This window comes from Peromyscus eremicus, chromosome 4, assembly GCF_949786415.1.
Source record: "Peromyscus eremicus chromosome 4, PerEre_H2_v1, whole genome shotgun sequence".
In the NCBI taxonomy this organism is placed as follows: domain Eukaryota; kingdom Metazoa; phylum Chordata; class Mammalia; order Rodentia; family Cricetidae; genus Peromyscus; species Peromyscus eremicus.
The window spans coordinates 144,454,745-144,477,997 of NC_081419.1; the positions used below are offsets into that span (position 1 = coordinate 144,454,745).

The 23,253-nt window shown below is 41.9% G+C and overlaps 1 protein-coding gene across 2 annotated transcripts in view; it reads left to right on the plus strand.

Moving 5' to 3' along the window:
- Dok5 (docking protein 5) overlaps window positions 1–23,253 on the plus strand; it is a 169,665-nt gene that overhangs the window by 66,308 nt on the left and 80,104 nt on the right. For both annotated transcript variants that reach the window (XM_059259781.1, XM_059259783.1), the window contains exon 2: window positions 9,109–9,216. In XM_059259781.1, the coding sequence (XP_059115764.1) occupies window positions 9,109–9,216 (108 nt within the window). The remainder of the gene's footprint in view (window positions 1–9,108; window positions 9,217–23,253) is intronic.

The window sequence follows — 23,253 nt, forward strand, 5'->3', positions numbered from 1 at the left end:
CCCCAAGGTTAAAGAGTGAGGCTCGCATTCCACAGGAGGAGGCTGTTTTCAATGGCGTCTACATTGAGTATGGGACAGCAATTTTCACCTTCACTATGGACACTAGATATTTGGTGGAATGGATTAAGAAGCCTCAGGCTAACATTTTAATATAAATTTAGTGAAGTAAGATTTTGCCTCATGGCAAAGGGGGATAAATGGGATTCTTATACAAAGCTTATCCTCCACTCTGTTTCCCCAAGCAGGAACTTAACAGATAGGTTTTTATGTTCATCAAAGATGGCCCAGAGCTATGACTTGAAAAGTTCTACTACAGAAAGATTAGTAAATCAAGGCTTACAACCCAAATCTGGCTCACTGCTTAAGTCTGTATCTCAGAGCTGGAGCAGAGGCTCAGAAATTAAGAGCACTTGCTACTCTTCCAGAGGACCTGACTTTGGTTGCCAGCACCCATGCTGCGCAGTTTACAAGTGAGCTTCTCCAAATTAGGTGCTTTGAAGATTCTAGTAAAGGTTCATCTCCTTCACATATGGAATCTCAGATTACTTGTTAATCTCTAGCAGTGAGAATGAGTCTTTGTTGTAGTTGTGGTGAAGGTACCTAAGAGAACATAACAGAATGGTTGATCTTGATTGTGATCTTGGAGGGCTCTACCCATCCCTTGGCTCTCTGTCTCTGGGTCTGTGGTGAGAACAGAGCATCACAGCAGTGGGAGTGTGTCACAAAGGATGTTCACCTTATAGGGGCCAGGAGACAGAACACAGGGATGCTCACACCAGGGTGAACAGAGTAGATTTCTAATAGGCTGAAGCTGAGGCAAGATATAACCTTTAAGGGCTCACTTCTTGCAGTCTAGACAAACCTATGAATGTTACCATTATCTCCCAATGATGGCATCAAGCTAGGAATCCACTGATGAAGGTCAAGTCCTGATGTGTCATTCATTCCCAAGTGCCCAGTGAGGCACACTTTATATTCTGTCCATAACATGGTGATTCCCATGTTTTTTTCCTTTTGGACAAGTTTGGCGATGTCTGCTGACAACTTTAGTTGTTGTCTGGGTTGAAGGAAGATACTACCATGGTACCTAATATATGGATACAGGAGCTGTTAGTAACCATCTTACATAGTACAGAATGTCCCTTCATTAAAAATAAATAAATAAAATGACTACTCTACACTCAAGAGGAAGAGGAAAGAAGACTATCCAGGAGTTTGAAGCCAGCCAGAGATATATGGTAGAACTCCTTCAACCCAACACATCAATATTAGATATCTCAATCTCAACACAATATCTCTGACACCAAATTCTCTGCTAATGATATATTTATCATTAACTACCAACTGTTTCTGGCCAGTGAACCCGCTCAGGTGCATGTCAAGTTCTCAAGACAGAATGGGGGCAGCTGTTGAAAATGGAAATTCAGCCTTTAAATAGCCCCCACACATCATATTTCACCTTCAGTGTGTGTCTCTGGAACTCCAAATGACAACTGATATGTTGTATCAATTATGATAGAATGTCCCTTGTTGTAGTCTCCCAATATCTCAGAGTCTCATTATGATTGGAGAATTCTCTTTTTATAAAGTTTGTTATTGCCCAGGCCACACAGGTGCTCTGTCTTAGGTTGGTGAGTGCCCCCCAGGCATTACCCATCTTTGAATACTCATTATCGTACAGGCTCAATCTTGTGTGAGCTGCAGAGTTAACTGTTGCCAAAGATCTCAAAGTGGCACTGGGCTTGCAATCTGTGTTTTCAACACAGAAAAGACCAACAAAAGTCCTAACCCACCCATAGCCAGTAGGCTAAAGGCAACTGAGTCATTTCCTTCCTTAATGAACCTTACTGCAAACTGGAGTCCTTGTAAGATGGTATCCCAAAAGCAAATGAAATTTGAGTTTATAAATTTATAATTTTCAAAGCCAATTGAAATGTATATACCTATTGAGTTAAATTTATCATGCCCAATAGAATGAAAAATTAATTAACTGTGGTAGCTACTTTTGCTGCCAGGGTCTCCACTGTGCTAGCTGTAGTAACCAATTACAAAATGGTAATCCCAGAAACATTAGCAGCAGTGGTTGCCACTGCTATAACAGCAACAATGGCAGCAGCGATGTCAAATTCTCTTCTGAAGCGTGTGGGCATCCACTGGCATGGATAAAACTCCAGGAATACAAACCGCCAAGGCCCATTTTTCTTGATCCCAGCACGACTTAAGCTAGTAGCTCTGCAAAAGAACAACTAAGAACCATAAAGAAAAAACACAGGCATCTCCATGATGGGCAAGGTGACCTGCTGACGTCCCACACAACCTAAGTCAGAAGCTCATTTATTAGTAAAAGGGGGGAACTCTAGTGCCCTGGCCCCCGTTTTGGGTAACTGTTGCCTTGCTTGCTGACCGTAATATCCTCCCTATGCTAATTCCCTCCCAGGTTTCAACCTCCTGAATGCTTAAGGGAAGTTCCTTGTCTGTGTATCCTACATAATGGGTGTTAACAGCTTAGATGCAAGATTGCAAAACATCAATAACAAACTTCTGCCCTCTAGGGTTCTCCCATTGTGCTGTAAGCCTGTATTTAAGACCTCCTCCCAGCCAGGCAGTGGTGGCATACGCCTTTAATCCCAGCACTCGGGAGGCAGAGGCAGGCAGATCTTTGTGAGTTCAAGGCCAGCCTGGTCTACAGAGTGAGATCCAGGAAAGGCGCAAAGCTACACAGAGAAACTCTGTCTCGAAAAAACCAAAATAAATAAATAAATAAATAAATAAATAAATAAATAAATAAATAAATAAATAGTTATTTCATTTATTAATGTAATGTTTTATTTTTTCATGGGTGAGGATGTAGGTGACATAAGGATGTCAGGGGAAACCTTTCAGGACTCGGCTCTCTTCCTCCACCATGTGGGTCCCAGTGGTCAAACTTGGGTTGCTAGGCTTGGCAGCAAGGGCCTTTGTCCAGCAAGTCATCCTGTCAGTACCAACCCTTATTGGGAAATTCCATGCTGTAAGTCCCAGGTGGGAAGCACTGCACTGTCTGTCTGAAAGAACATTACAAATAATTCCTAGGATTGTCCTGAAATTAAAAATTAAATAATGGGGAGCATACTGAAGAGTAAATTTATGGCCTGATCACAGTAGGTTCTTATTTAGTAGACTTTGTCTGATCTCTAGGACTCTGCATAGTTAAGGGTGATCACCAGTGAGGCTAGACCACACTTGGAGCCACTGATGGAAATGGATGCGGAACAAAGGAAGGATCAGGAATGTTCTAATCCTGTTGAAATTCTGTACTGTTTAGGTACATATCAAGTATTTGCACAGTGAAATTTGCATCTCAACCTGCTCTTTCTTATGCCACAGTCAGAGTGTCCTCATTTCCTTAACGACAAGTGTATTTTAATCTATTTTACAGTTATCTTACATCTGGGCTGCATTGAATTTATTTTTTGTCTGAGATTTCACTTAAAAAAAGTTATGCGTATGTTTCTCTATGTTGGGTATGTGTGTATGGGCTCAGTTCCCAGAAGAAGGTGTTGACTCCCTTGGAGCAGGAGTTATAGGCTGTTGTGAGCCACCCAATGTGGTTGTGCTGAGAACTGAACTCAAGTCCTCTGCAAGAGCAGCAAGTGCTCTTAACCGCTGAGCCGTCTCTCCAGCCCCTGCATATGACTTACAGAACATTATTTTGGCTGTTATAGTGCTGTAACATTGCACTTTGGTGCCTTATTGTTCAATAAAACAAAGAGAGAGGCACAGAGTGAGAAACAAAAGTCTGTTAAACTTCATACAGATGGGTCAAAGACGGCGCTCCTTAGTGACACTGAAGTGGAGGGCTCTTCAGCTTGCATGCAGCAGCCTTTGGAAGGGAGCCAGGCAAAGCCTGGCTTGACTGAGAAAAAAGTGAACAGATCTCCAGAGTTAAAAATGCTCTCATTAAAAACAAGTGGGTCTGAAAAGTAGAGATAAAATTAGGAAATTTAAAATACCCTTCTTTGGAAAAGTATCTTTTTCTTGCAGCGAGAGTACTTTTTATTTTTATTTTTACATACCTCTAGAATGTTCCATTTCTGAGCCCATTTCAGAGGCATGTGCAGAAACAGGAGGTTGCCAATAATAAGGAAGAAACCTTTTCCACACACTTGATGTGAATGAGCGAGTGACAGTCGCTGCTGTAATTACAGTCCTTGGTGGCGGTACAATTTTAGGGAGCCAATTGGCTCACCTGCTCTTCAGACATAATCGGGATGTTGATAGGGCTCTTCTGCCAACAGCAGTGCTCAGAATGCTAATTTTCATGGATGGCTCTCCACCCTGAAAAAGACTTTTGTGCGCAAATCTTACCTGTCCCTTTGACTTGTCTTCTTATGGTTATTTAGTATTTTATTAGACTGTGATTTAATGACCAGAAGGAGAGGGTATGGGGGTGAGGGCAAAGGAGGATGGGAGAAGAATGTAGACATCAGCCATTAGATTTAGACTGGGCTATAAACATTCTTACATTGCTCATTTAACAATTAAAGATTTTGTTTTGACGCAGAGTCTCACTATGTAGCCCCGTTGGCCTAGAACTCCCTGTATAATTCAGGCTGGCATTGACCTTACAGAGATCTACTTGCCTGTGCCTCCCCAGTATTGGGATCAAAGGAGTATGCTAGCATGCCCACCAACATTTTTTTTTAAGTAATTGTATATATACCTTTAGTTGTAAATTTATACTACACAAAGATCTGTTACCTTTTGCCTAGTTTCCCTGGTAACAAACTCCTCCAAAACCACAGAAAATTGCAAACCATTACTGACATCGATACAATCAAAACACAGAATGGTTCCTTACTATCAGACCCATGGACCCCGTGGAGCCACCCCGATTTCCCTTCACCTCCTGTGTCTACTTTCAACAACCCTGAAGCTGTCTCCTAGTTCTATAGTTTTGTCCTGTCAAGAATGGAGGTGTAGCTGTAACTTGCTGGTGAGTCATTTGCCTGGTGTGCCTGAGGTGTCGGGCTCCAGCTGAGTGGAAAGTGTTGTAGTGCAACTTGTGTTTTCTCTGTGTATATGTGGGTGTGTATAGTGTATGCACGTGTGTGTGTGTGTGTGTGTGTGTGTGTGTGTGTGTGTGTGTGTACTGGTGTGCATGTCTGAAGCCAGAGGACCGAGCTGGGCACCCTTAATCTGTCTCTGCCTTGTGCCCTCAACTAGGAGGGAGGCAGCCAGCCCCAGTAATCCTCCTGTCTTCACCCCTAACAGCACTGGGATTTCAGACACCCGTGATGCCACAGCCAACATTTTACACGGATGCTGGGAATTTGAACTCAGGCCCTATCCTTACACTGAAAAGGTGAAAAGTGATCTTGCTCAATGAATGAGTCCCTTTCCAGTTGGCTTTGTTTTGTTTTTAAGTTTCCTTCTCTGGCGATTCACTCAAGTTCTTGCACAGAACAACAGGTCATTCTTTTTACTGCTAAGGAGTAGTCCATGTTCTTGGCATATTGCCATTTAACCAGCCGCCCACTGAAGTCTGTGGGGTTCTTCCTAGAGTCTAGCTGTTCTAAACAAAACTGCTGCGGATGTACAATGCAGCTTATTTTTGTGAATATATAGTGCATTTCTGTGTGATAAATTCCTAAGAGTTCAAGTGTTCAAAATAAATAATAAATGAATAATGAATAAATAATGGATTTTTTGGTTTGTTTGTTTTTTAGAACTAGAAATGTGTCTCAGGGGTAAAGGTAATTGTTGCCATGCTAGTGACCTGAGTTCAGTTCCCGGAGCCCACATGGAGGAGAGAACCCATTTCTGCAAGTTCCCTGATCTCCACATGTGCATCCTGGCATACATGTACATGTGTGTCTGTGCATGTACACAAACATACACACACACAAAACGAGAGAGAGAGAGAGAGAGAGAGAGAGAGAGAGAGAGAGAGAGAGAGAGAGAGAGAGAGAATAATGTAGTAAGAGTGCAGGTGTTGGTCATATGTTATTTGTAGTTTTTAAAGACACCACCACCTTCTTTGGCAGAGTGGCTGGGCCATTTTAAACTCCTTTTAAACATCAGCAGTGAGTTACTTAAGTAAGTTCTTCACCTCCTGTTGAGGATTTGATGGCGACGTCTTTGTTGTTTGTTACCATCCTCATCGTTATCTTATTCCAGCCATCCTGATGGGTGTGCAGTGACAGCCCATTGGACCTTTGACTCACACATCCCTCATTCATAAAGATGTGGACAGCTTCTCACGTGCTTCGGAGCTGCCTGAATGTCTCCTCTGATGACATCTTCATGTGTCTTCTGCTCATTTTGATTTTGTTTTTGTGTCATTAGATCATTGACTATTTTCTTGTGGAGCAATGAATTATTGATCTGTTCCAGATACCGTCCTTGGTCAAATGCATGGTATGCACAGACTTTCCCCAGTCGTAGGCTTGTGTTTTCTCCTTTGATGGGCTTTTCCCTAGAGCAAATGGTTTTAATTTAACCATGTCCAGTCTTCCATCATTGTATACACTGAGCTTCTGATGTCAAGTTCAAGCCCTCAGCGCAGACCCGGGTCCCTAAGCATTTCAATGTTGTAAAAGTTTTGGGGAGAGAGATGGCTCACAGTGCCTTTATCTCCAACTCCAGGAGATTTCAGCACCCTCTTCAGGCCTCTACTTCAGACACCAGCACACAAATGGCATATAATCATGCATATACATAAATAAAAAAACATTTTGAAAGCTTATAATAATTTTATTTGTAAGTCTACTTTAAAGTAGTTTTTTTAATAAAGTAAATGTTTTAATGCTTAAGTCAAGAGGAGTTGATCTTTGTTCTCTCCTCCCTCCCTCCCTTCCTACACTCTCTCCCTCTCTCTCCTCTTCCTACACTCTCTCCCTCCTCTTTCTTCTCTCTCTCTCTCTCTCTCTCTCTCTCTCTCTCTCTCTCTCTCTCTCTCTCTCTCTCTCGATGTTCAATTGCTCCATATGGTTTGTTGAAAGGTGATTTTTTACTCTGTCAAGTTTCTGTTCCAATTTGTCTTCATCTTTTTATATTCCTTGGAAGATTCGGTAACTATGCAAGGTTCAAGCTAACAGAACTGACTTTGGCCATACTGATACTTCCGGGTATTTAAGAAATAACGAAGTTGTGGGACTGGGAGGGTGAGAACTCAGTCAGCTAAGCTCTTCTGTGCAAGGGTAAGGGCATGAGTTTCATCCCCAGCCGGGGTAAGAATTGTCATGTGACCAAAAATTGTTGTGTGGCCATCAGAGGTGTGTTGCTTAAGCAAATTCTTCACATCTTGTGCTCAAAGGTGTGCTAGTCATCACGGTGTGCGGAGGGAGAGGCAGAGAGAGGCAGATCCCAGAGACTCATTGGTTATCCAGCCTAGCATAATCTGTGAGTTTCTGGTCATTTAGAAGCTGTGTCTGAAAGAAGGGGTTTAACACTAGTGTTTGCCATCCAGACTCCACACACGTGCACGTGCACACACATGTGCTTGTGCACCTGTACATACGTGCACACATTAAAAAATAAATAACGCAGTCTGCTTTATTACTATATTAAATTTCATTAATCAAATAAAAACCCCAAACCTATTCTTGTGACCCACAGCAAGTATTAACAATTTGATGTTTCTTTGTCTTTTTTCATGCATTTTAATATAATGATGATCATGGCATTGAGTTTTTATTCTGTCATGCCTGTAACACATCACTAACGTTTTCTATGCCATTAGAAATGTTCAAGTGGGCTACCAAAGTTATCTGCTCCTAGACTGCATGTGTATTGCAAATGTGGCATAATTTACTATAAGACATCATGTATCATGTGTATACTGATGTAGTTTCTAATATAATGATACATTATCTTATATATGTACAACATGCATTATATGAGAGAGATGTTCACTTATCATAATATGTACCACACATTTGTATGATTGCTTTGGCTGCCTTTATTTTTAATATCTTTTATTCTGTGACTATTTCATACATGCACATAATGTATCTTGACCACATCTATCCCCAGTCCCTCAACAGGCTGTAGGATATCCCTGCCATCCACCTTCATGTCCCTTCATTTTTGTAACACTCTGACCCCAATTAGTGCTGCATACTCACCTTTTGACAGGTCTTGTTGGCTTGATCTCATGCAGGTAACCACAGCTGCTGTGAGCTCATGAGTGCCACACACAGCCATATCATGTCCAGAGCACAGCATTTCACAGCTCTCCTCCCATCCCCACTTCCATGATGCTCCCTGAGCCTTGTGGGGCAGGGCAAGTGATAGAGATGTCTTATTTAAGACCAAGAACACAATGGTCTCTTATTCTCAGCACTTTGACCAGTCATGAGCCTTGCACTGCTGTTACTGCAGAGAGAAGCTTCTCTGGCCAAGGCTGAAAGAAACCCAGATCTATGAGTATAAATATCAACATTTGGAAGCACTTTGATAACACGACCATTTAGGAAAACAAGAGTATAGGTTCCCTCCTAGAGCTCAGGATGTCTGTCTTTAGTACCGTCTAGGTGAGCAAGGTGGGTTAAATCATCCATAATAGAAGCATGATAACTTTGCCACTCCTTACTGCTGAAGACTGAATAGTTTCTAATTCTGGTTGTTATATATAACAACGTCCTACTCTGTATCCAGTGGCATCAGACCCATTTGACTCTATACTCTGCTCTAAGCTTCGGAGAAGAGAGGATTCATCTCTGTATCCTACCTGGGCTGAGACAACTAATGTATGTTAAGTCACTAGGACAGATGGAAAAATGGTACATAGCAAGATTTCTGACAGTTAGTAGCAAGCCCAGATTCTTCACCCTTCTGTTAGGTACTAGCCGATTTTTATTTCTGGTATTTTTTCTGAAATCTACTAGTGATCCATATCAAAACATGGAGAAATCAGCCCTCACGTACTTACTTATTTTGATTCCAGTAACTGTCAGGAAAAACATAGTTTGCTCATTTCCCCCAGACTCTTACTTTCCCAGACCAACCTTCACTTCCAGTGTGTGACTATTTCACAGGTGAAAACAGCAAAAGGAAATGTTGAAGTGCAAATGTCAGAAGCAGGCAAGTCTGGGAATGCTGAACTGTTGTTGCATTTCCTTGTAGATTTATCAACGATGCTGGTTAGTGTTCAAGAAAGCGTCAAGCAAGGGTCCGAAAAGGCTGGAGAAGTTCTCAGACGAGCGCGCTGCTTACTTCAGGTGTTACCACAAGGTAAGAGCCCGCAGCTGTACCTCTCCAGACCTCGGCTTGGAAGGAGGTAGCTTGCACTTACTGGGAAAACACATCCAAATTATTGACAAAGGTCCCTATCATATTTTTTATGTGAAAAAATATCTGCAATGTAATATACTTACTCACTGCTTATTAAAAATGATTAATGTAAAACTGTTCCTGTGGTTTCCTGATCTTTTAAAATTATTTTTCTTTGTTCTTGAGAATTTCATGCATATTTCAATGAAATATGGTCATATCTGTCTACTGCTATAATTGGAGGCAAGAACCTGTGAGAGGAGAGCCTAAAAAAGAAGCAGACTATAGTCTCATGCAATAGCTAACTTTATTCAGAGCACCGGACAGCTTATACTCTGAGGGTTAAGAAGAGTCACATGAGTAAGGTGTTCAGTCACAAGGAGAAGCCACACATGGCAAAAACATGTTTTTCCAGAGAGACATATGAATAACAGCAGCTGAAGTAAACTCACTCCTATCCACTACACCTGGGAGGAGCACAGAAATGCATTCCAAGAATAATTCTGTGTTTTGATGAAACGGAAGTCACAAGACTCTTGTCTTGTTTTCTCACAAGCACTCAGAATTCTCATAGGACTCCATTCTTGGACTGCGTTATGATAATATACACCCCCTATTTCCTCATCCAACTCCCTCATCTCACCCCTAACATGTCCCCCTTCAACTTCACATCTTTCTTTTTACTTTTTTTTTTTTTTAAAAATTAATCCACTAAATCCAATTAATGCTGTCCATATGTGCATGGTGTGGAACCATCCACCGGGCCTCTTTGCCCTTTAGAATTTTTTTTTTCGAGGACAGGGTTTCTTTGTGTAGCTTTGCGCCTTTCCTGGAACTCACTCTGTAGACCAGGCTGGCCTCGAACTCACAGAGATCTGCCTACCTCTGCCTCCCGAGTGCTGGGATTAAAGGCATGCGCCACCACGGCCCGGCTGCCTTTAGAATTTTATGTAAAACCAGTAGAGACTCATCAGTATGGAAACCTGACTAGGTGGAGGAAGGGGACAGACTTTCTTCTTTGTGCAGTTCTTATACAGGTCCTGTGGTGTCTTCCTTGTGCATGTTTAATTTATATAAATATGGGAAGCAGTGATGTGCTGTTAAACCCTTGTATACTTTCTAAAGCCAACTTCTCTGATTCTATTTTAAATGATTGGTACCCAATCAAGTGCATCCAGATGTATGTGTTGCATGCCAGTTTGCACAGAAAACAATGCCAAAGGCATGGCTTGATTTACTTACTTTGGAGACCTTACCTTCCAAGGTAGCTTCAAGTACCCAAAGCAGTATTTGGTTTGTAATTTGGATAAATAATATAGAGTTGCAGTCTCTATTGAAAGTGTGGTGGTCCTCAGCTTGTCATGAGGATCTCTCTGCATTCCCCTCATCTCCGAGGCCTGTGTGACCTTTGTTGAAAGAATTCAAATGAGTCAGAGTATATTACAGAAGACAGACTTGGCTTATTACAGAGTAAAGCAGGGCACTCTCAAGGGGTAATAGTGGGCAGTGGCCAAAGGGACCACTGTGATGATCTCTATTATAGGCGGGGTTTATATTATTCCTAAAGCCTCCAGAACAGTGTTCCGGAGGGATGCTTTCCTGAAAGGGGATTAGATTGGCAACGCATATGGACTAACTCTTAAGAGAGAGAGACAGTGATCTGCCTTTGCTTTTTCTGTGAAGCCTCCACTAGACAGTGTTCATGAGACCTTCTCCATCATTCTGAAAGTCATGTCTCGGCCCAGGACCAGAGATAAGGCAAACTATCCTTCTGCTGACCATGATCAGAGGTCTGCAATTTCAATTCCTGGATTATAAGATATTGATTAAGCGGGGTGGGAGTGTGTACCCCTCACAGACCTTCATATCTGTCAGTATCTGTTACCTGGTGATCTCTTCAGAACCTCAGCCAGCCTCTGCTCTATAATTCAACAGATGTCTGTACAATCTGATCACTGTATGTGGCCACCCATGCCCTTCTCTCCTTCTGTGTGTGTATAAACTCCAAGTATTTCCAGAAATAATTCAATCTTTATGAACCCCTATACTACCTTTCTGGGTGTAGGAAAACAAAAGAGAAAGAGTAATAGGCTATATTTTGCTGGAAGACATGAGTGCACCTAACAGAAGGAAGACAAGTACGGACACTTTCTAGGGGTCTTTCCAATACTCTCCATCAGCTCATGGTGACGGCTCTGTGTCTGAAGTGTGTGGAGACTCCACATACTTCCCACAGCCACTGCTGATACTTCTGGAAACCAAGCAGCCTGCCTGCCTATTGCTGGACTACTGGAGTCTGTATGACATCACTTCACTCAGCCAAATCCTTATAGCAGCTTGTAGGATCGCAGCATTTGAGTTCCCCTGGCCTGCGCAACCTCCTAGCTCAGTCTGCACAATCTTATCGTGTTCCGGGACCCTTGGCTCCTTGATGTCTTTACACATCTCTACATCTGTACTTTCTCTTTTTTCCTGGATGTCTGTTACTCCCACACAGCTCACTCCTTTACTTGGTTCAGTCATTATTCAAATTTCTCGTAGGTAATACTTCTTAATCTGTTTGTTTAGTGAAACCCATCACAACACTCCCTTCCTATCTCTTCTTTCTCTGTTTCCTTAGCACTCACTACTGTGATGTTCTCACTTGGTGTCTTCCTCTCCTACATAAAATAAGATCCACATTGACAACAGGCTTTGTGTGAATGGGTGTGAATGGAGTGGTCTCTATTAATTACTAGTGCCTAAGGCAGCACAGACAACCTAGTACTTTTTAAGTATTAAGAAAAAAATTATCAAAAGAAGCATCCAAAACCAAGGAAAGGAATTTTGATTTGGAAGACATAGTTGGGCATGGTGATGGGACCAGAAAATGTCAAGACTTGGAAGTTTTAAGACAGATCTAAAGTCTGCATGTGCATAAGCTGAAAAGGGCCCCTTGAGCATGACAGGGGAAGAGGATGCTGAGGACACACTCACTTGCCCTACTTTGGACTTCTACCTGCTGGTTTGTGATTTAATATGCAAATCTTCAGGGAACTGGGTAAGCTGAGTTCTCTTTCATCTGTAATCATCATTAACCAAAGTTCAAAGCCTAGTGCTGAAGAGGAATTATCTCCATTAAGCCTCCAAGCCCTTGATGAGTTACTGTCGCCCATTCTTTCTCTTTACTCTTTCAAATCTGATGTGTTTAATATTAATCTCTTGAGGGCACATCAGTAATTCTGAGATGTGCATTTTTTATCTAAATGCTGTGTAATTTATGGATCTTGATAATAAAATACCAAGGTTATAAGCAGCACACCGTGACCAGATTTCAGAATCAATTCCAATACAAACAAAGAGATTTCTAAACGACACCAAGAAATGCTCTTTGATCAACACAGACATGTTATGGAGTCTGGTAGAAAATCTATAGTGTTTGTTAGTGTGAATTTCATTGTTTAGAATGTTATTTCTGAAAATGTCAGATTTGAGTATCTGGATCTTTTTGGAGTTTTAACATAAAAGTTGACTGTAGAATTTTAAAACTTAGTGCATGCTTCACTGAGCACATAGCTAAAGGTGTTAATGGAAAATAAATGTATGACTACAAGACACACAGGGAAAAAAAATCATTTTTCACGTCTTAGCCTCCTTCCTGAAGTTCCCTTCAAGCAGCCTGAGCTGACAGAGATGCCATGAAATTGATTAACTGTAATTGTGACAATGTGAAGCCTCCAGTGACTTTGAATGTGGTCCCTGCCCTTCTGAAATGCAAACTCCCTGTCTGCATTCAGGAAGGAACATGGCTAGCCTTGGCCAGGCTGGTACAGGCTTGCTTGCCACGCTTCACCTTGTGGGGAGAGGTAATGATCAGGGCACACTCTGAGGTGGAAGGGATGGGTCACCTCCTGGTTTGGGAGGCCTGGGTTCTGTCCAAGCTTTGCCTCTGTGTCTGTACATCTCTTATGTATATGTTAGCCTCTCCTTCTCTCCCCACCCTTATCCCTCCCCTACTCACTTCCCCTCCCCCTTTCTCATTCCCTTTTCCTGCTCTCTCTTCCCTCTCCTTCCTTCCCTTCCCTCAACCTTCCTTCCTTCCTTCTTTCCTTCTTTTCTTTCTTTCTTCCTTTCTTTCCTTCCTTCTTTCTTTCTTTCTTTCTTTCTTTCTTTCTTTCTTTCTTTCTTTCTTTCTTTCTTTCTTTCTTTCTTTTCTTTCTTTCTTTCTCCTTCCTCCCTTTCCTCTCTCTTCTTCCTCCCTCCTTTCTTTCTTCCTTTCTTTCCCTTTTTTCCTTTTTCTACTGCCTTCCAAGTTCTTTCCCTATCCTCTTCTCTCCTCTCCATGCCAAGCATTTCATACAACAAATAAATTTAATCTAACAACTCCTCCAGGAACATGCTGCTTTTATGCATGTCCCCAATTTCCAGTGTCCAATGGGCCGCTTGTCGTGTCAATGGAGAACAGTGAGGGATGACTGCCCCACTGCAGCACACACATGTGATGTGTTTAGAAACCGTGACCTTCTAATTGCATTATGATTTTTGCCATTCTACCAGACCCTTCAGGCATGCTGTTCTGCTTCCATCCTCATTACTGACTAGACCACTCTGGTGTTTCACAGGACTGAAGTCATACTCTGTTCTTAGTTTTTGAGAAAATGGGACTCTAGGTTCTTCACAGTGAGCTAATGGCTAATGTCTTAAAAATTACTTCTCTGCAATTGATTTAATCTCCTCCTCTCCCTCTCTTGCTCTCTGTGCCCACGCCCCCCTCATCTTCTGAGTATACATTTGTGTCAGAATTCTTTCTCTGGAAATGAATTGAACCATTCATTTTTACTTAGTTTTCCTTCCTCTAAATACTCCCTTTTTTTGACGTAGCCGGCTGTGATAACTTTTCAAAATCTCAGACTATGTCCTAAGCTTTCCTTTCAAAGCTCAGAAGTACCCAGTGTAGCTGTCCTCTGCTCATGTAGGAAATTACTGGCTAGATCATGTTCTGGAAGTTTCCTTTCATGCAAGAGAGCATGACTTCATATCTCCATAACCTGAATTATCCTCATGTGTAGATGTGTTCTCCAGCTGGAAGCCCTTCCTGACGCACAACTTTGGGTGTAGGGAGAGTAGGAGAGGAAGTTAACTGGGGTACATCCCCCATTTTACTGATTTTGTAAGGCAAGGGGGTACACGTGCTGAAGTGCCCCGAAGCATGCTCAAGCAGAATTAACTCTCTCTCTACCTAAGCTTGATTCCATTCTGTGGTGTCCTGGCTTGTGGTTTGCCACCTAGATCCATGCATCTGTTCATGGCAGCGGCAGCAAAATAGATCCATGCATCTGTTCATGGCAGCGGCAGCAAAATAGATCCATGCATCTGTTCATGGCAGTGGCAGCAAAATAGATCCATGCATCTGTTCATGGCAGTGGCAGCAAAATAGATCCATGCATCTGTTCATGGCAGTGACAGCAAGGCATCCTGGGCTCTCTCTTCTTCCTCCCCTCCACGTCCAGCCTCTGGCCAAGTTTCCATCTTCTCTCTACACAGAACCCTGCCTTTCCTGGTCCATGTGGAAAAAAGTGATGGACTCTCCCAATCTCTGCATTGTCTGCTCCTCCCTTGTGACTCTCCCGGATCCTGCCCTAGTTAGTCTGCTGGGACCACTTGGCATGAAGGCTCTGCTACACTGAACACCATGACTTCCACTCATGATGCTGTGTTGAGAGAGGTTGTTTCCATCCTTTACTCTTCACAATTCTTAAAGTTATACTTTAAGGATTTTATAAAATTGCACATCTTCCTTGAAATAAATTTCAACAATTTTGAAAAGTTTATAATAAAATAGGACACAAAATCTGACGTCAGGCCCTAGTCTCTGTCTTCATAAAAATGACTAATAGGTTAATAAATGCCTTTTCAGTCCATTTGTCCTATAAAACACATAGAAACACATTCTCATACATATGTAGATTGTAGTTTCAAAGGGAAAATAGAGCAATTCACTGCACTTACATCATGTGTAAGAAGACTCCAAACTAGGTTTTCTCATACTCTTAGTGGGTTGTATGTAAGTTGTAGTGACAATTCACTTGACATTCAGAATATTCTGGTTTGTGATATAAGTGGTGTGGTAGCGTCAGCCAGTCTAGTCCCCCTTTCCCTGCCTTTTGGAAACAATGCTAAGTTGGTAATGTATGATTATCCTTCATTAATAAAATTGCTCCTGAGTGTAAGTTACTGCTATTCCACTGCAGTTTCAGCAACAAACTGATGTACAGACATGATTCTGACATTTCATTGATAAGAATTCAAACCTCAGGAAGAACTCATGTGTCTCTTGGTACAAAAACCATGCTAATTCCTGCCTCCATTTCTAGAAAGGTTATCTGGGTCACAGAACCACAGCCAGCTTATGCAGGTACTCTGCACCCAAAATCTCTTTACAACAACAGCCAGCTCATGTAGGTACCCCACACCCAGAATCTCTTCTACAAGCCTCAATGCAACATTTTGCAGTTCAGACACCTCCGTAAAAAGAGACACACAGAACACAGGGATTGTTTCCTATTGTTTCACTATACAAATAAAGACCAGGCTCTGGGGAGACAGTTCAAATATGTCTCTCAGACAGGCACAAGTCCAGTTTATTTTAAATGACCAAGGGTGCAGGGATATTTTTGGAGAGGCAGAAACCCACTAATATAGGGGTTGGGCTGCAACTGTCTAGACTTGTTCTTTCTTCAGAAGTGTTTTAGAAAACGTTCGCCCGAAACTGCTGTGTTCAGAGGCTCTGAGCAGACACTTGTGAGTGAGCACAGTGCTTTGTGCTCGGGACTTTGCATTCAACTTGAGCACGCCTCCATGTGTTGGTTCCTTTCGCTTCACTGTCTCTACCATTTTTATTTTTATAAAAAAGGTAGTATAATAAAGTTAAAAGTTTTAGAATGCATTACATGAAACTCTTTTGAAAATTTTAAATAGAAATGTTTATGAGTTCCCTAAAATTTGAAGCATCATAATTATGTGATAATAATAACTATAATTTAATTTAGTGGGTTACTTAGTAATACTTTAGGGCATGTAGTGGGCTCAGAAAGGGATGATTTTCATACTGTCTTCATTTTAGATGACCTACAAAAGTAAAAGGGGTTTATGCCTCTTCGTTTTCAGTTGGATAATGGCCTTCATTTTTTTTCCTAAGAATGAAGTAATTTGAGGCTTCTGCAGAGATTTGCAATTTGCATACACAAAGTGAATTGCTCACTTAATTCATTCGGTCCCACAAGGGAAAAAATAATTAGGATTCAGCCAACAAAGGCAAGGCAGAAAATTGCCTTTTAGGCAGTGGTCTCATTTTCACTTGGTAAACATAAATAAATCATCATCTGTAAATTACCACGAGTAGGAAACAGGCAAAACTGGAAGTCAGGTCCTTGTTTTCCTAAATGGCTTCCAACTCCCCAGCACACCAGGACGGGGTTGGAGCTTCCCAAGCAGTGCCCACTAATCGCGTAATTCCAGCACACATATCCCTGTTCCTCAAGGGAATATGACTTTAAACATCCAATTGAGTGAATCTCCCCTTGAAACTCTAGATGAAATTTCAACCGTTTCTTCATCTAGTTGCAAAATAATCCATTTGGAAAATTGAATTGTGTAATTTGCGATTGTTTTCCAAGTTGCTATTGCAAAACCCTCTTAGCAGCAAATTAAACTTTTAAAGTATGGCCACTTTGCTAATTGCTGGCTGTTAAACATTTATTTCAACAAATACCATCATTTATGATGAATAAGACATCTGGCATGTAACTCTGAAATGGACAAATTAATTTGCAGTCTATTTTTAGTAGTTTTAAATTGGGTGGCATAGTTAAAGATTTGTCAGAGCTTTAGGAGAGAGTTTGGTATTTCTTTCTTTCCATGGACCCATGGTAATGTGGATAGTCATCAATTAGTTCTTAAGTTTTTTCTGTCTTTTTCTTAGACCAGCTGTAACCCAAGTGGAGATCTTAATCACTCATTGACCCATTGCCTGCTGGGCTCTTCTGATCACATTTCTTGTCCTCTGCTCTGATTTCTGTCCCCCCTAAGGTTAAGGCCACAAAAAATGGCTAAATGGTCATTACTACACACAGCTCCCACCTAGTGCCATTTATCATAGATTCCAATAGTCCTGCAGGCTCATTGTACTGAGAACCAATGGCCCACATAATAACCATTACAACACACACACACACACACACACACACACACAACACACTCAGACACATATATACACAGGCACAAACACAGACACAGTCACAACACACAAGGACACACACACAGACACAGCACACACACACACCACATACATACACAGACACACATGCTACACACATATACACAGACATACATACACAGACACACACACCACACGTACACAGACACGCATACTACACATATATACACAGACATACATACACAGACACACATACACCACACACGGATGCACACATAGGCACACACACAGACACATACACACACACCACACACAGACACAGACACACACATACAGATACACAGATACCCTCCCCCCCCCAACACACACTGTTTTTCATCCGCTATGGTGATAAAACACTGCCCAAAAGCCACTTGAGGGAAGAAAAGGTTTATTTCAGCTTACAGGTTACAGTCCAGGACTGAGTAATTTATTTTGCTTGGAAATTCATCTCTTTTCTTTGCCTCTGGAACTCATACCCATCCTCAAAACTCACCATGGGAACCCCTGGTCCTAACTGCAGAGTGGTGGCCAAGTTCATCCTTGACATTAATTTGATGGTATGAGGTACTTAGCAGTGTGGTCTACTCATCTGCGTTTGTTCTTTACCAGTTTGGAGACAAGTTAACATCCTCCGGCTCAACTTTCTTACATATTAAATATAAAAAGGATGAAAAAATTGAAGGCTATATTGATATGAAGTAGTTATAACTCAATACTTGCCATGTTAATTCGGAACTAGATAAATGTTCGCCACAAATATTGTTACTATGACTTCATTATATTGTCTGTTACAGTATAGCAGATGGCCCCAGACAAGCCTGAGGGTCCCGTCCTTACTGGTATCATTGTAGGAAGATTCCTGGACCCCTCCCTTTCGGTCATGGAGACTTGATCTACATAGTTCTTGGGAGTCTGCCTGCCTGGATTCCATTCCAGAATCCCTGCCACTGGTTAGGAATAGTCCAACGCTGAGCACATTGTTGAGATGGCTGTCATTCTGCTTGTGTTCGCAGGATTTGATGACAGTGTTCACCCCCTCAGACAGTGTCTGAGCTTTCATTTAACAAGTCCTTAAGAATGATATACTCCATATAGGTCATGGTTCTCAGCACTGGTAATACAATGGTAAACCAAATGCATGACCCCTGTCACTACTCTAGTGAGGAGAAGAGAGATGCAAAGAAATATATAAAGAAAACTATCTCCAGTGTTTACATGGTAAATGCCGGAGAGAAAGTGATCAGGAAAGGGAGTGGTAAGAGTGGGAGAAGAGGACCGTGTTTTCTTTTGTTTTTTTTTTTTTAAGACATAATTTTTTATTGATTCTTTGGGAATTTCACATCATGCACCCCAATCCCACTCATTTCCTAGTCCCTCCACATCTGCCCTTAACCCTTGCAGTGTTCTCCCACAAATGAAAAAAAAATTAATTAAAAAAAGAAAACAAACAAAAAACCACTTCGCTCCTCCATCTTTCCCACCTCTCCATTACCTCTTCATTTGTCTCAGCAGCATTGGGAGCTGCGGTTCGACATGAAGTATACTCTAGTCCACGCAGCTTTGCTTGCGATTGTTCATCATAATTAGGTGTTGGTCAGGTTCAAGGCTTCTGGCTTTTGGTACACCATCAACACTGGACCCTCACTGAAACTTCTCTTGAGTATCCTGCTGTTGCCCTGAGTCATAGACATCCTGCAGCTCTGGTTCCACAGGACCAGTCCCTTCATGAGCAGGTCATAGATGGGGCCGATGTTGGGGTGGGTCAACTCAAAGAACTGGATATGGGCCTGGGTGGTAGCCGAGTAGGTCAGTTTGAGTCTCTGCTGGGATTGCGCCTCATCAGGCAAGGGGCAGAGCCAGGTCTCCTGCACCCCCATGCCATCAGCTCTCCTGTGCCCACGGTGAGGGGTGCGGATGTCCATGGCTCCTGTTACCACCAAAGGCCATTGGATTCCCCAGGGAATGGGCTGCCACCTGAGGCCATGTTGGTGTCTAAGGGCCACACTGCCACTGGACCCACGGTCCTGCTGCAGCTAGGGTCTGTGTTGATGTCCATGGCCCATGTTACCACGGGGGTGGGGGTGAGGGAAGGGCGTGCGAACCATGTGTGTTAAAATCTGAGGGTCATACCGAGCTGGCCCCGCCCTTCGCTGACTCCGCCCTTTGCTGGCCCCGCCCTTTGCTGGCCCTGCTCCTCACTGCTGCTGCAGCAGGACAGTTGGCCTCGCCCCACACAGGAGAACTGGTCCCCATAACTCTGGCCCTGGGAGAGCTGGGCCATGGTTTTAAATGGAGCAACCAGGGATGATGCTATTGGAGAGACACGGGTGTGCCAATGCAAGAGAAGGAGCATGGGAGTGTGCTGGGGCATGTGGCTGGGAAGCGCTTCTAAGGGAAAGGCAGACAAAAGCAAAGGACACACGATGGTTCAGTGGTCATTAAAGGTTCCTCGAGTGAGAACAGTTCCGTTTTCAAGATAAGATTGTGTCTTTCAAATGATGAAGTCCATTGTGTCGATTTCATTCAGCTGGAGTTAGGCCCCTTCAATACAATAACTCTGACAGTATGGCTGGGTTGTAGAGAGGTGTGTGAGAGTGTTGTGGAAGTTCCAGGCACTGTCCACTAGGCAGACTTCAGGGGCAGCCTTGTCACTCCCAGCAGTAGAAGGAGAGGGGTTTCCCTGAGAGGAGTCCAGGGAGTGTGGGAGGAAAATCTGCCGTTGGGATGTATCTTGAAATGAGTGAATCCGATTTTTTCCTCAGACTGATTTTCAGGCAATACCTTCCAACACGATCAGACACTGGAGCCAGAAAGCATGCCACCGACAAGGCAGCCTTCTGTTATTTTCTACATTGCTTCAGGAAAGGCAAGCTGGCCAGCCCACACCATCTGCCCAGAGTCTGTTGAAAGGAAGATGCTGTGATGCTGGGTGAAAACTTTAGTGCCTGGCTCATGCTGAGGTACGAGAATTCTCAAACCGCTTGAGAAGCACAGCATTTTTCATTTGCATCTCATCAGAGATGTAAGCTAAAGGGACCCTCCTATCCACCTGTGCCTGCTTCTCAACATGTCCTAAATAGAAGACTTTACAGCTGTGATCAGCTTGGGCCGTGCTTGCTGGGATGCCCACAAGAGGTTTATGTTAGCTTAGAGTCCATGAACATGGTCCCATCCTCAGCAGGCTACCTGTGCATGCATGTATGCATACCTGCATACATACATACATACACACACACACACACACACACACACACACACACACACACACATCACCTGAGGATATACCAACAAAAACCTGAGGAAGGTGCCCATGTGTAGAGAAGATTGTTTGATGGATGTTTATGCCGGTGTACACACAAGACGGTGGGACTTACCTGATTAAATTTATTGGCTATGCATGTTTTGAAATAAACAAAAATGACTTTCTAGTAAGCCTAGCAAAAATTGGGGTCTAAATTTCCAAACTAACTTATCAAAAAGCATTGTGGTATGGGGACAGGAAAAGGACATCGGCTCAGTATTCATGTAGAATGTGGCAATTACAGATATATGATTTAAATGAGCACAACAAGCCAGTGGGTTAAAAAAAAGCAGCACTGGAGTGCGGAAGGCCTTCAATGGACACTGGAGGCATCTGCAGCAATGTGGTTGGGAGTAGATGACCAGGTGATGTGGAGCATTGCCCACATCCAATTACAATATCAAGGTTTTTAGTGAGGACAGGAATTGTGGCTTCTTTCACATGGTTAACAAGTGACTTTTTCATGTAGGGATATTATGACATTCTTCCATGTGCATCTTTTCTGAGTCTGTGGATTCAACTGGTCTGTATTAGAAAGCATTCAGTTGTTTCTTGCCTGTGCTAAATACAAAGACCCATGGTGGTTATGTTTATCTCAGACAAGTAGAGACCTATTTCTTTTTCATCTTTCCCTAAATAATACAGAGTAACAGCTATTTACATAGTATTTAAATACATTAAGGATTATAGTAACCTAGAAATGATTTAAAGTATACACAAGAATCTGTGTAGGCTACATATCAGTACCCTACCATCATGTATGAGATACTTGAACTTCTAAGGACTTTGGTATTCAAATGGTTCCTTTGGTGGAATCCTTGCTGATTTTGAGGAATGACAGTATTTGCCATCTGTGGGCACACAGCACCACTTATAGGGTATGCTCAGCATAGATGTTTATGTGAATAGCGTCTACTATCTCTATTTTTATCATCTATCTATCTATCTATCTATCTATCTATCTATCTATCTATCTATCTATCTATCATCATCATCATCATCCATTGATCTATCTGTCTCTATCATCTATGTATCTATCACCTATCTAGTGCCAATCATCTACTATCTATATATTACTATCATTCACCTTATCATCTATGTATCTATCATCTATCTAGTGCCAATCATCTACTATCTATATATTACTATCATCCATCTTTATCATTGTATACCTACATACCTATCATATATCATCATTTATTAACTATCTGTCTGTAACCTATCATTTATCTATTACCTACTATCTATCTACCAGTCCACAATCATATCTATCAATCATCAATTGTTTGCCATCTATCTATCTATCTATCTATCTATCTATCTATCTATCTATCTATCTATCTATTGATCTATTAATCATTTATCTACCTACCTACCTACTGACCTATGTTCTGGAAACAAGAGTATAATACTTTGTACACATCAAGCAAGTGCTCTATTACTGGGCTACATCTCCAGTGCCTGTCCTAAACTTTTAGATGTAGTTTCCATTATAGAAGTAGAGAGACACTGTGAGAAAAACAAAGAAGTCTGGTACATGGGACATTTCACAAGAAGTCTAACATGATCTTTTCTGAAGGAAGACATCATTTACTAAATGGGGGAGACTCTTTGAAACTGAGAGGCCCAGAAATACAAGAACAAATGCCCTTTTCAAGTCCTTACTGGGTCTGCACTGGGGTGATGTGTGTGGGCATAGATGCAGTTCAGAGAAGCAGTAGGGACTTTCAGGAGCTTTATACATAGCTATAAATTAAATAGCACAAGGAATTCTTACCTGGTTTCTTAACTGTGAAGATAACAGTTCAGTGATGCGAACCTTGTTATTTGTAAGAAATTCTTATTGGAGTTGTGCAGATGATGCCTGTGAATGGCTATAATTTACATTCAAAACTGTCAACCACAAATGACTGTTTATATATGCCTGTGTTCACAAACTCGCATTACATCCTTATGTGAAAAAAGAGATGAAGCAGATAAAACCAAGGTGGAAAAGGTTAATGTTGATTTGAGGTGGAGGATGCATGGCTGTGTTTGTCTTTCAGCATGCTTGTTGAAATATTCAAAATAAATCTTTGCAAAAGAAGCCATAGATGAAAATCCCATCAGAAAAGACCAGAAGGCAGAAAACAGAGGAGATATTTCTCTTGTTCTGTAGACCAGGCTAGCCTCAAACTCACATAGACCCACCTACCTCTGCCTCCTGTGTGCTAGAATTAAAGATGTGCACCACCATGCCCAACCTACATTTTTTTAAATGAAAGATTTAAAGGAGATAGACTATAAGAGATGCAATTCCTCAAATAGCCATCATAAGCACCAATTTAAATACATTTAACAGCCATAGTAAAGATAATATAATAGATGTGGCATAAATATAATACAACTGTATATTTCTTAAAAATCAGCACTATGAGACTTATAATAGGTTCAAAATACAGAAAACAAATGTTGGTGGAGT